Genomic DNA, 12,624 nt, shown 5'->3' on the forward strand with positions numbered 1-12,624 from the left:
TCTAATTGGGGCACAAACAGAACGTTCGTAACAGTTGTTTTTAGGCATTTTACAAATCCCCTTCCCTTTTACCTCCCTATGGGTTCCATCAGCAAGTACGACATGTCCACATGTAGGGGACAGTGATTGAAACAACTTCTTGTCTTTTGCTAGAAAATGGGTAGCCCCTGAGTCAACCACCCAGGAAGTTCCAGTTTTCTCCTCTGGTTTCTCAACGCTGGCTTTGACCACGTGAACAGAGAATGGCTCCTTTCACTGCCGACCTCTTCCTGCCACATTAAGAGTCCCTCTCATCACCGGGCAATTTTTCTTTACGTGTTTTTCAGACCCACAACGAAAACACCGTCACGTACTGTATAATCTTGACTCACCTTCCCTCTGCTTTCCTGACGTTTCTCCACTGCGCTGCTTGCTTACTGCGGAACAATTCTGCTCTTGTCTTCTATCCCATTCTTGTAAGAGCTTTCCCGTCACATAGTCCAGGGTTAATTCAGTCTCAGTCATGGCTTCCATTGCGCACACAATAGTGTCCCACGAAGCATCCAAAGAAGACAATATAATATATACCTGCTGCTGGGGCGTATGCTCTACATCTCTTTCCTGCAGTTCCGCGAAAAGCCCTTTCATTGTCTGCAGATGTGCAGGCATAGGTACCCCTTCACTTAAATGTGTTTGATACAGCCGTCTTGCCAAATAAACTCTACTGCCAGCAGTTTTTCTCACGTAAACATTCTTTAGAGCAGACCAGACTTCTTTTGCTGTAACCAGCCCTCTTATCAACAGCAGCTGGCTATTCTCCAAGCCCAAAATAATGGTCGCTCTTGCTTTTTCATCTTTGTGAAGCCATTCCGGAGAAGGGGGGTCAGTGGGGGGATCACTTTCGACGGACACCCTCAACTCTTCCCGGCGTAATAACATCTCCATCTTTACCTTCCAACTGGTATAGTTCGTGTCATTCAGCCTTTCCAGCGGCATTGCTGAACTCAGGGATACAGCCATCACGTTCCGGCGTTCACCAAACACGCTGTCCACTTGTGCTTGCCTTGGTCTGGATTCCTCTCTGCACCTCAGCTACTCTTCACAGTCTGGGCCCATAACCCTTGTTGGTGTTTGCTCTGGCAGACATACACTGGCGTACCCGACCGTAGTCATTCCCTTGCTTTGCACCTTGCCAAGAATAACGCAACGCACATGTAGAAATATACAGTCTTTTATCAGCAGAATAACATAAAGCAGTTCCAGCATCGAATACACAAGTTACACAGTCCGTCTTTCTCCTCTTTACTTCCCCACACACACACCAAAAACATCCTTTTCTTTTCCTGTCTTTATAGCCCATCACGGTCATTTAGTCATTAGGTGATTTAGGGTCTGCACCTGTATCGCCTGAGGGTTTTGATTTACTCTTTATTGTCAGTTAACCCTTTCATGGCTGGTTTTCCTTCTTTGTGAAATGTACATGCTAACACTGTTTCCCTGAGCAGCTTTGGCCATTCCACTCAGTAGTGCTCAGGGCAGTTTTGGCTGTCTGACTATGAAGCCCATGATTTAAAAGTGGTTGAGAGAGCACACCATTTTAAAAAAAGAAAAAAAAGGAAGAGTGTCATTTTGTTTTGAGCGGTTGCAGCCATTTCTATTGGGAGTGCTCTCAGTGGTTACGGCTGCTTGATTGGGGATACTGCCATTCACAGTAACCTTATTAGGGACAGGTGACTACTGCCCCGCTCTGGTCCCAAGCAGGTTTGCCTGTTTTCCCCTTTCACCCTTAGTACTGGATTTATAGTGCTGCCTGCTAACACTCCAGTTTAGTAGGGGCTGGTTCACACGGGAGCTTAACTTCATAGTAAATATGCACCTTTTGCCATCGTGATAGCTTTGGAAGGTTTACACTCCCCAGCTTCCAATACGGTTATTTTTTATTTTCAATTCACATGGCATTCCTCTGGAAAGGGTTAGTATCGCTGTTTCCTTGTGCCGCCCCCAAATCTGCATATTTACTCCCTCTGGAGTATTGCCAATGGAGAAGGGGATGGTTTTTTTTTCATTTCTTGTCAATTGGACATTGAAGCAGAAAGAGCGTGGGGGGGAACCACCCCTTTTCAAAGTATTGATGAAATGCAGTTTTTAGTGGAAGCGTGTGTGTGCGCACGAGTGCATGTGTGCCTTCTGCAGCCTCAAGCGACTACCCGGTCCTTACTTACTCAGAAGTAAGCCTCAACAGTGAGCTGATCACTGATAACAATAGAGAGGTTCCTCCTGACAGATAGACCGTCGAAGTTGTTAGTTGTTATGCACTCTGGGCTCCCCTGAAGTCATTACTACACTTCTCACTCTCTCCCCCACATTGCTACTTCTACAGAGAGAGATCTCTTACATGTTTACTCCCCCCTGTATTGATTTTGCTATTGAAGAGTGGAAGGGTTTTTTGTCAGTGTCATTGTTTCTTGTCAATTACACGCTTCTCCGAAGCTGGTGGGGGGAGATTGACATGAAAGGTGGGGGGAGTGAGTGAAAGCAAAGTAGGGCAGCTTTGCAGGCGGCAGAGAGACATGGAGCCTTCTTTCATTCCTCCTTCTGATAGCGCACTGGGGTATTCCTCTCACATTTGGGTTTTTTTTAATCTACTATTTTGCGATCAACATTTGATAAAATCAAATGTTAAATGAATAATATTTCCACAACGGCAATTTTGTGATATTACACAAAGTTTAGAGGAGGTTTTTAACTGAGCTTCCTTGGGCTGAAAAGCCTCTCCTTTTCCTGCTCAACAGCTGATGGGGATGGGGATGGGAGGGGGAGCTAAAAATCTGGGAACGTAAGGAAGGGGAAATCAGTTTCTCTCCCTCCAGGCAGACAGATCTGTGTGTGTGTGTTAGCGCACACACTGTAAGTTGTGTTCTTTTGCTCCCAGACTGAAACAACCCACACGTTTATTTTGCTTGCACTTGGGGGGGGCATTAACATTGCCCTTTTGGACACCCCCAAACCTGTGTTAACGTTATGGGGGTGAAGGAGTGGAAAGGAAGGCTAGAGCGACAGAAGTAGCTGGCTTAGCAGACGGAAATGAAATGGAGTTGATGGGGAGTTTAGTGGGTGGAGAAAGGGGAGTATGTGCAAGTTACGATCCACCACCCCCAGCAGGAAACATCGGAATAAGGCAACTTACATGAGCGGGATGCTATTCGGATTTTCAGCGGATTGGTTTGATTCGCATTTAAAGGGAAATGCAGTGGTTCGCCTTCCCTCTCCAAAAAACGTCATGCAATCACTGCAAATTAAAAGGGAATGCAGCCAGCCTCAATCTCACATTAAATTGCCGTGTGAATGAGCCCTAGGTCAGCAGCTGCCAGAGGGTGTTGAGGCTGGAACCCTCATTACTGTTTGAGAGGAGTGCACCTCAGTGAATTCCTGCCTTTTTTAGTGTTATTGGAGTAGCAATAGAACCTTTCTTATTTATTTATTTATTTATTTATTTAGTAATTTAATTTCATTGATAAACCGCCCTTAGCCAATGGCTCCCTGGGCGGTGTACAACATACAATAATAACAATAATCAACAAAAATCGCAAGATATAAAATACAGATACATAATAAGACTACCTAATGTTAAGGTAATGAAAACATTAAAATACATACAAATGAATTAAAATGCCTGGGAGAATAGGAAGGTTTTGGCCTGGCGCCGAAAGGATAACAGCGTAGGTGCCAGGCGTACCTCCTTGGGGAGACTATTCCATAATTCGGGGGCCACCACCGAAAAGGCCCTAGATCTTGTCATTACCCTCCGAGCTTCTCCAGCCAGCAATCCTGCCTGTCAGCATATTTGTGAGAGGGAGGGGGACATTTTTTTGTGGATGTTTTCCCTCTTTTCTAGTGTTCACAATGTGGGGGCTAGCACTGGCTCTTTGCCAACAGTGTCTTTCCTCCCAGAAGGTGACTTATAACATTGCAGGGCTCCCTGAGGCAGCTGGGATCCTTAACAAATCTAGGGATCGGTGCCCACAAGGGCACAGTGCTAGATGCAGACACTAATCCTGTCTAAGCTTCACAGGAGAGGTGAGTAAGACACCTTTCCAGGAGGCATGAGAAACAGATCTCTCTGTAGCAGTTCTGTGGGCTCTTCTTCCTCCAGGCTATTCCTGGCGTTCTTCTCCTGCCATTGTGGAGCCAGCTAAGGAAAATGCTAGGGAGATGGTTGGTGTTGATAATGCATTTGCCATCAACATTTTCCGGTTGGGCTAATTTACCTTTGTTCCTGTCTTGTTGGTTGATGTCAGGTCTCTTTACCCAGAGAGTATCTGCTGGAGCACAGGGTGCTAAGCAATCAAGTTGTGTTAGATACAGTCTGAACCCACTGCAGGGGGCAAAATTTCTCCCTTTACTTGTTTTCTTTCCAGCCCTGATACGTCAGGGGTTTTGGTCAAGGTGTGGGGCTGTGACATATGCATTTTCCTTACTCCAGAAGGGTCATATGTCATGTCGGAATCAGATTGTTTCTCTTTGAAGAGCTATTGCTCTTCCCCAAGGCCTGCAAGGTCAGGGGAATGTTTCCTAGGCAACAGGAGAAAGACCCTGTTGCCTGCTATAGAGGGCCACAGTCTGTAAATGAATAAACAGGAATCCCTCTGGCATTTCTTCTTGAGGATTCAAGAGTTTTTCCCTAGGAGAAGGCCCTGCAATATCTATATGGGAAAGCTTTTACAGGGGCAGTAGACTCTTATAACTAGCTATATTTTGAAAAACATAAAGATTCTACTTCATGACTCCATGAGGAGTTTAAGGCCTTCTCCTAGAGGATGTTTGTGCATTACCCTTGGGGATGAAACTGAAAGGTGGGCTTGTCCTTTTTCCAGTTTCAGGAGACGTCATTTGAGCCACTGAAAATTGTTGCCTCTTTTTTGCATTCATTGGTTTCAGGTGCTCCTGGACTGTGCTCCTTCAGTAGAGCTTAACTTCCTGTGGACTACACCTCATACCTTTGTTAAACATTATAGCATGGATGGCTTCATCCGTATAGAATGGATGGCTTCATCCGTTGATGCAGCATTTGATAGGATAGTTCTTCAGAGGCTCATTCAGCATTTGGCCATGGCCCGCCCCTCTTCCGGCAGGCTGGAGGTGGCTGAGGCAATGAATGTAGCGGGCAGGGTGGCTTCAGATGGCATGGTGCCCATGGCTTGCAGACAGACCGGCCAGACCAGGCAAAGTTCTGGCGATCATAATGCAGACAAGGGGAGGGACTCACACAGCACTGCCTTCAGGACTCGAAGAGACCAAGAGTCACTGTCTGAGGAAGAAGGCATACAAGCCCATCCTGGCTCAGAATCTTTTTTTCTACCAGATCCTCACCTGAGGATTTCATAGGTTTTATAGACACATCTGCTTCTTACCAAACCATCCATGTTACAGAAGGGGAAGGATCCCAGCCCGCTCCCTCCTCTCCTCCTACTCAGCAATTGCAAGAAGAGGCATATCATCCCTGTTGTGCACATACTCAGCCTCTTCAACTATATTTATCTGCTCACATGCTTCAACAGTTGAAGGATCAACTCAGGGCTTCCCTCTTACTGGATTTGGCTAGAGAGATCTCGGGCACATCATCCTCTATACAGCACCACCCTAGCAACGCATCAGGGATGCAGGGAGTGCAGGGGTCTTCCTCAGCCATCCCATCATACCTACGACCTCTTACATCACACAATTCACCTGACCCTTATTCTGCCGCTCAAGGTAGACACGTTCAACCTACAGAGGAGACACCTGTTGACCCAGTTCATGATCTGATCATTTTAGACAAAGAGGACTGGAGTGAGGAGTCAGAATCGGAAGAGGTTTTAACCCACAGAATCTTCTAAGAGTCCCATTTCCTCTCACTCTTGTGCAAGGCAATGGAGGCCCTCAGCTTACACTCCCCTGAAGACCCTCCAGTTCCGACAATGTCCAGGATCTCGACAGTGTGTCCAGACCCAAAACCTAAATCCAGGGTGCTAAAACTCCCTGCATTACTGCCTAAAGTGATCAAATCTGAGTTTGATGTCCCATTACAGTTCAAGAAGTCGGTGTCAACTGCTAACAAATTCTATACACTGGAACAGCAGATTATGGGCCAACTGAAAGTCCCGCTAGTGGATGCGCCCACAGTTAATCTTCTAAATCCTTCCTTGAATCCTAAAGACTCAGGTGCTCATCTTAAGGACACAACAGAACACAAACTGGACCAAGGCCTCAGAAGGGTGCATGAGGCTAGTGCACTTTCCATCAGAGCAGCAGCAGCAGCTGTCTTTGCAAGAGCTTCTTTTTTATGGCTAGAAGACCTTCTGGATGGCCCACAACAGGACCCTGTCAGAACACACAAATCCTTGTTAAAGGGCAGTGACCTTCATGGCAGATGCATCCATGGATGCCATGCAATTTGCAGCAAGGTCGTTAGCAGCGGGTGTCTTCACCCGTAGAACCCTATGGCCACGTCATAGGGAAGCAGATGCCACAGTTCGTTCTAACCTTGCTTTGGAACCCTTCGTGGGAGGTAAGTTATTTGGTGATGAAACCCTAGCAGTCGTCTTGGAATCCAAGGACAAGAAAAGATCTATGCCCTCCTCCAGGAAGAGAGAGGACAGAAGGCTGTTTCGAAGAGCCTTTCACTCATATTCACAGTCACAGTCCTTTCGGAACTCTAGGACATGAGGACGAACTAGGGACACCCGCACCAGTCGCCCCTTCTTGTATGGACAACGTCCACAGACAAAGAGCCAACCACACGTTCCCAATAGAACGGGGTTTGGAACTCAGGCACGAGGGAATAAACATCAATTCTGATGCCAGCATTCCTCCAGTGGGAGGACGCCTCCAACGCTTTGCTCAGCGGTGGAGGGGCATGTCATCGGGCCAATGGGTATTAGAAACGGCTTAAGGCTAGAATTTACATCCCCCTGCAAGATTTGTCCCATCTCCTCTCTCGGCAGCTCAAGACAAAAGAGCAAGAACCCATCAAGCGATTTCTCATCTGCTCCAAATATCAGCAATAGAACCCATCCCAATGGGAGAGATTTTTGGGAAATTACTCAATTTTCTTTACAGTTGTGAAAAAAGATGGGTTGTTCAGGGCGGTACTCAACCTTAAGAACCTGAATAAATACATGTAATACCGCAAGTTCCTCATGGACACCTTGCTGTCAATCAAGGAGGTGCTGAAAAAAGGGGACTTCCTCTCCTCCATCGACTTGAAGGAGGCCTACCTCCATGTCCCCATCTTCCCCCCCCACAGGCGCTACCTCAGGTTTGCGGTGGGGAACAATCATTTTCAATACAGGGCCATGCCCTTCGGCCTGTTGTCTACCCTCAGGGTATTCACGAAGATTGTGGTTGCCCTGGTGGCCCACCTCAGGACGCAGAGAGTCTACATATTTCCTTACCTAGATGATTTCCTCATTCAGTCCCCACCCATCGCTGAGCAAGGTCTGGGAGGATCTACACATCACCTTAGCCTGCTTGAAGGATCATGGCTTCCTAATCAACCAAACCAAGAGCCATTTAGTTCCTTCCTGTTGGACTGTACATCTGGAGGCCACTGTAGACTCACCACAGGGGACAATACGGCTGGCACAAGACAGAATCAATAAGATATGTGCTGCAATATCACATCTTATGACTTCCACATCAGCAGACCTGAAGCAGCTGGCCTCAGTGCTAGGGTTGATAGTAGCAGCTTCCCAAACAACTCCTTGGGCTTGTCATCACTCTCACCCCCTGCAGTGGGTGTTATTGCCTTTTCAGAGTGAGATAGCAGCCAGGCAGCACCGAAAAGTTTTACTGTCACCTGCAGTTTGTCAGTCCTTGATGTGGTGGGTGCAGGAACCCAACCTACTCAAGGGAGTACCATTCCAGGACCCCCCACATATAGTGATCACATCAGATGCCAGCCTATTGGGCTGTAATGGTCAGATGGTGCAAGGAACGGCCACTGGAGGAATCCAGGCTTCCAATCAATTTACTGGAACTTCAGGTGATCTGCCTGGCACTGACACACTTCACGTGCACCAAACGATTGGGGAAAGTGCTCGTCAGGACAGACAACGTGTCTGCCAAATCTTATTTCAACCATCGGGGACACGTGCTCTCCCCTTCTCCAGAGAGAAACTTCCCTCATCTTCCAGTGGGCAGAAGAACATTTGGAGTTACGGCGGAATACCTCAGAGGGGAGGACAACAGTCAAGCAGACTGGTTGAGTCGGGAGAAAATACATCAGGGGGGATGGAAATTACATTCTCTAGCCTTTCAGGCAATACTGGCATGCTTCGGGAGGATCAAAGTAGACCTTTTCACCACCAGTCTCAACCGTCAAGAAATGAGGTTTTTTGCCAGGTACGAGATGCCGGAGGCAGAGGGAATAGATGCTCTCACGGCCCAATGGCCTCCAGGTCAGTTATGCCTTTCCGCCTCTTCTGATCCTCCCCAAAGTAATCCAGAAAATCCAAGCTGAACAGGCAACAGTTCTGCTGGTAGCTCCTTCGTGGCCAAGGAGACCTTGGTTTCCAGAACTCATTGACCTATGCCCCATGGCGAATTCCTCTCAGGGACAATCTGTTGTCACAGGGACAATTTCTCCACCCGGATCCCGGCTGGCTGGCTCTTCATGTGTGGAAATAGAACGGCAACGTCTCTTGAAGAAAGGCATTCCAATGCAAGTTGTGGAGACAATAATGGCCTCCAGATGCCCTTCTACCATTCAAATATATGAGGCCAATGGAAAGCCTTTTTGTTTTGGACGCAGAAACAAGGCATAAATCCAAGTAAAGCCGGTATTAAAGAGATCCTCTCATTCCTTCAGCAGGGCTTAACAATGGGACTCAGACCAAACATGTTGAGACGTCAAGCTTCGACTTTGTCGTCAATCCTATCTAAGTTCCCTGAAAAACCATTGAGTTCTCGCCCATTCCTGAAGCGTTTCCTTCGGCGGGGAACGATATTAGTGCCACCTACTGTCCATCACTTCCCAACTTGGGACCTGCACAAAGTCTTAGTGGCCCTGTAGAAACCTCCATTTGAGCCCTTAAGCCAAGTATCTCTCCATTTGCTATCCTTTAAAGTCCTGTTCCTTGTGGCCATTACTTCAGCCCGTCGTGTGTCTGAGTTGAATGCCCTCTCCGTAGATAAGAATTTCTGTGTTTTTCATAAGGATAGGGTAGTACTTTGCACAGTCCCTTCCTTTCGTCCTAAGGTTCTATCTACCTTTCACTGTCAACAAGAGTTAGTACTCCCTTCCTTCTGCCCTAAGCCTGTCCACCGTACAGAAAAGGCATGGCACTCACTGGATGTGAGAAGAGCCTTAACAGTATATATCTCCAAAACTAAGCCTTTTTGTAAGACAGATAGTTTATTTGTTTTGTTTCATCCAGCTTCACTGGGTAACAAGGTTTCAATCTTCACCCTAGCTAGGTGGATCAAAGCATGTATTACCTTGGCATATGCTTTGCTGCGACTTGCGCGACCAGCCAGGATTATGGCTCATTACACTAGGACAGCAGCCAAAATGGCAGCATTCTCAAGAAATGCTACACTGATGGAAATATGTAGAGCGGCCACATGAGCCACTCCCAGTACGTTTATTACACATTACAAGATTAACGCATATGTGTCCGCAGAAGCAGCCTTTGGGAGGAAAGTGCTACAGCATGTCCTCTCTGACTGTCAATGAGTTCAGCCCAGCAATATTCCCACCCTACACAGGTCTGCTTTGGTATGTCCCATCTGATATCATCTTTCCATGCACAGGAGAAGAGACTTTTGGTCTTACCGTGAAAACTGTCTTCTCTGTGCATGTCAAAGATGATATCAGGGCCACTCCCTAGAAGGGCTGGGCTGCAACCAATGGTACTTTGTAGGCTTCTAGCAGAGTGTATGAGTGCTGTTGCTTTATGTTATATGTCATGCTTCCTGTCACTGCTCTCAGTATTAGTTAGCTTGTCATCAAGAACTGAGCTGGGAGCTACACAGAACAGGATGTTCCTGCAAAAACCAACAGTGCTCTATTGCCTTCAGCCGCTAGGTGGAGCTACCTACCCATCTGATATCATCTTTGACATGCACAGAGAAGACTAGGGGGAAAAGGAAATTTTACTTACCATGAATTTCTGTTTGATGTTGGAAGTGGAGGACATTCTGACCACCTTGCCTTCCTCTGCTGTTACACTACTGATCCTCTGTTGGTTTGGGACAGGAGGGAGTCTTTGGGCCTCTGCCTCCATTTTACTTTGTTAGAGTGTTTAGGTTGTCTTATTCCATTGTACTGTTTAATGTGTACATGTTGAGATTAAGGTTGGGTTTACTTTCGTTTTGGTCTGAGTGTGTTTTTCTCAGATTCTGACTGTAGTGCCCAGAAGAGTTCTGGGCTTTGTTGATGTTGAGGAGTTGTTCTTGCTCTGCCAGTCGGACTGGAGGGTGGTATGACTCCTCCCCCTGGAGAGGATGCAAAGGATTCTGAACCCTGCCTGTCAATCCAGTGGGAGGTGTCATCCTAACATAGAATGTCCTCCACTGCCAACATCAAACAGAAATTCATGGTAGGTAAAGTTTCCATTTCTCCCCTCCTCATGACACTTTCTAGTTGGTTGCTCTCTCTGATGATATTATCCAAGTCACATCCACACCATACATTTAAAGCACCATTACACTACTTTAACAGTCATGGCTTCCCCCAAAGAATCCAGGGAAGCATGGTTTTCAAAGCGACAGTTTCCAGCACCCTTAACAAACTACAGTTCTCCTTGACTTACTGTGATATAAAAGTGTTTTGAAGGTATGGTGTGCATGTGCCCCCAGTTACATTTCTTTCCCCTTCATCACCAAAGAGCTTTGGGGTGGAGAAATGTTTGTTTTTATCCCCATTTTCACAGCAGAAGTAAGCATGGAAGATATCACATATGATCAATTAGCGGGTGAAACATTATCCAGCTCTTTATTTGCATAAGAAGGTTACAGGTACCTTCTTTTCCCTTTAGTTAGGGGACACAGGATCTCTAGCCCAGATTTCCTTTTTCTATTCGTTCAATTCAGATCCTTTTGGAATACCTCTCTTCTGTAGAAGAGAATACATTTGCACTGAACTTGGTGTCGTCATGTGTGGTTGTTAAAGTGGTAACAATACCTCAAAATGTAATCAGTTTGCTTCCAGACTTCCTTAATAAATTGCCCTTCTGACAAGAAGCTACTAGTTTGGAGCTATTCCATTTATTTTTAAATGCCACTGCTCCAAAGGAGAGAATTGAATATAGTGGCAAATGTGTGTCTGCTGGTTGACACAAGTGAAGTGTGGGACTGGAGGTTGAAGAGCAGCATATTTTTCCTATTTATTTATTTGTAAAAGAATGTATATGCCATCCTCTCACAAAATATCAGGGCAGTGTATTGCAACGTAAAAACATATAAAAGCAATATAAAATTAAAATGACTGGGGTACACAAAGGACATTTTAAACAGCTGCAAAAGCCTGTTGGCACAAAAGTGTCTTCAAGAGATGCCTGAAAGTCAAAAGTGAGAATGTCTGCCAAATCTCCGTGGAAGAGTATTCTATCACATGGGACCAGCGGTACTAAACGGCTGACTTCTGGTTGAGGCCCATCACACCTCTGTAACACAAGGGAACAATTGACAGCGCTCCTCAGTGGGAGTAACTTTCAGGACTGGTAACTGGCAACCACAGGAGGAGATAAACACCCCCTCCCAGTTGTCAGTTTTCTCTTGCAAATATCTCTTACCCTCACATTAGCATTGTGAGGAAAACATGGACTTTGGAGACCCATGTTTGTCTTCTAATGCTTAGTTCCATTCTTCAAAGTTAACCCTTTTATAATGAATTGTATTATAAAATTATATTTTATGAGTTTCTAACCCAAGGATTCCCTTCAAAGCCATTCTGAAGCAAAACTTCATGCTCTCTTTACTATAACTTTTTAATACATTAATGCAGCAGCCTTTGTTTTGGAGTGTTTTCTTATTTATTGAATTTATTAGTCGCCCATCTGGCTGGTTATCCAGCCACTCTGGGCAACGTACAAAATAGATATAGAAATACATTAGACATTAAAAATCTGAAAACAATGATAATAAAATCTAGCCCACCCCAAGAGCCTGCCTGAAGAGCCAGGTCTTCAAGGCTCTTTCTACTACATTTTCATCAAATGACAAGCTCCATGAGAATACCAATTACTCTTGTGCTCAGGTCCTGCTTGTGGGCTTCCCCGTAGGCATCTGGTTGACCACTGTGAGAACAGGATGCTGTACTAGATGGACTTATGCTCTTAGAGAGATCATGTGAAATATTTGTTTTCTCTGTTGTTTTTTGTTTTGTTTTGTTGTTCTGCAGTGCCATTGGAGCAAATCCACTTCACTGTGACTGTAACATGCAGTGGCTGTCTGATTGGGTAAAGTCAGAATACAAAGAACCAGGCATAGCCCGATGTGCTGGTCCTGGGGAAATGGCTGACAAGCTACTTCTCACCACTCCATCTAAAAAATTCACTTGTCAAGGTATGGTTTAAATCAAGTATATTTTATTTAAAATATTAAATAAAATATTAGAATACAGCAGTAAAATAAAACATTAATTGCCTTAGATATTGATTGATA

General features: G+C 45.7%; 1 protein-coding gene across 7 annotated transcripts in view; it reads left to right on the forward strand.

Annotated features, from left to right (window-relative positions):
• SLIT2 (slit guidance ligand 2) overlaps positions 1 to 12,624 on the forward strand; it is a 438,710-nt gene that overhangs the window by 355,344 nt on the left and 70,742 nt on the right. For all 7 annotated transcript variants that reach the window (XM_061583554.1, XM_061583552.1, XM_061583553.1 and 4 more), the window contains one exon: positions 12,362 to 12,525. In XM_061583554.1, the coding sequence (XP_061439538.1) occupies positions 12,362 to 12,525 (164 nt within the window). The remainder of the gene's footprint in view (positions 1 to 12,361; positions 12,526 to 12,624) is intronic.

This window comes from Rhineura floridana, chromosome 9 (genome assembly GCF_030035675.1).
Source record: "Rhineura floridana isolate rRhiFlo1 chromosome 9, rRhiFlo1.hap2, whole genome shotgun sequence".
Lineage (NCBI taxonomy): Eukaryota > Metazoa > Chordata > Lepidosauria > Squamata > Rhineuridae > Rhineura > Rhineura floridana.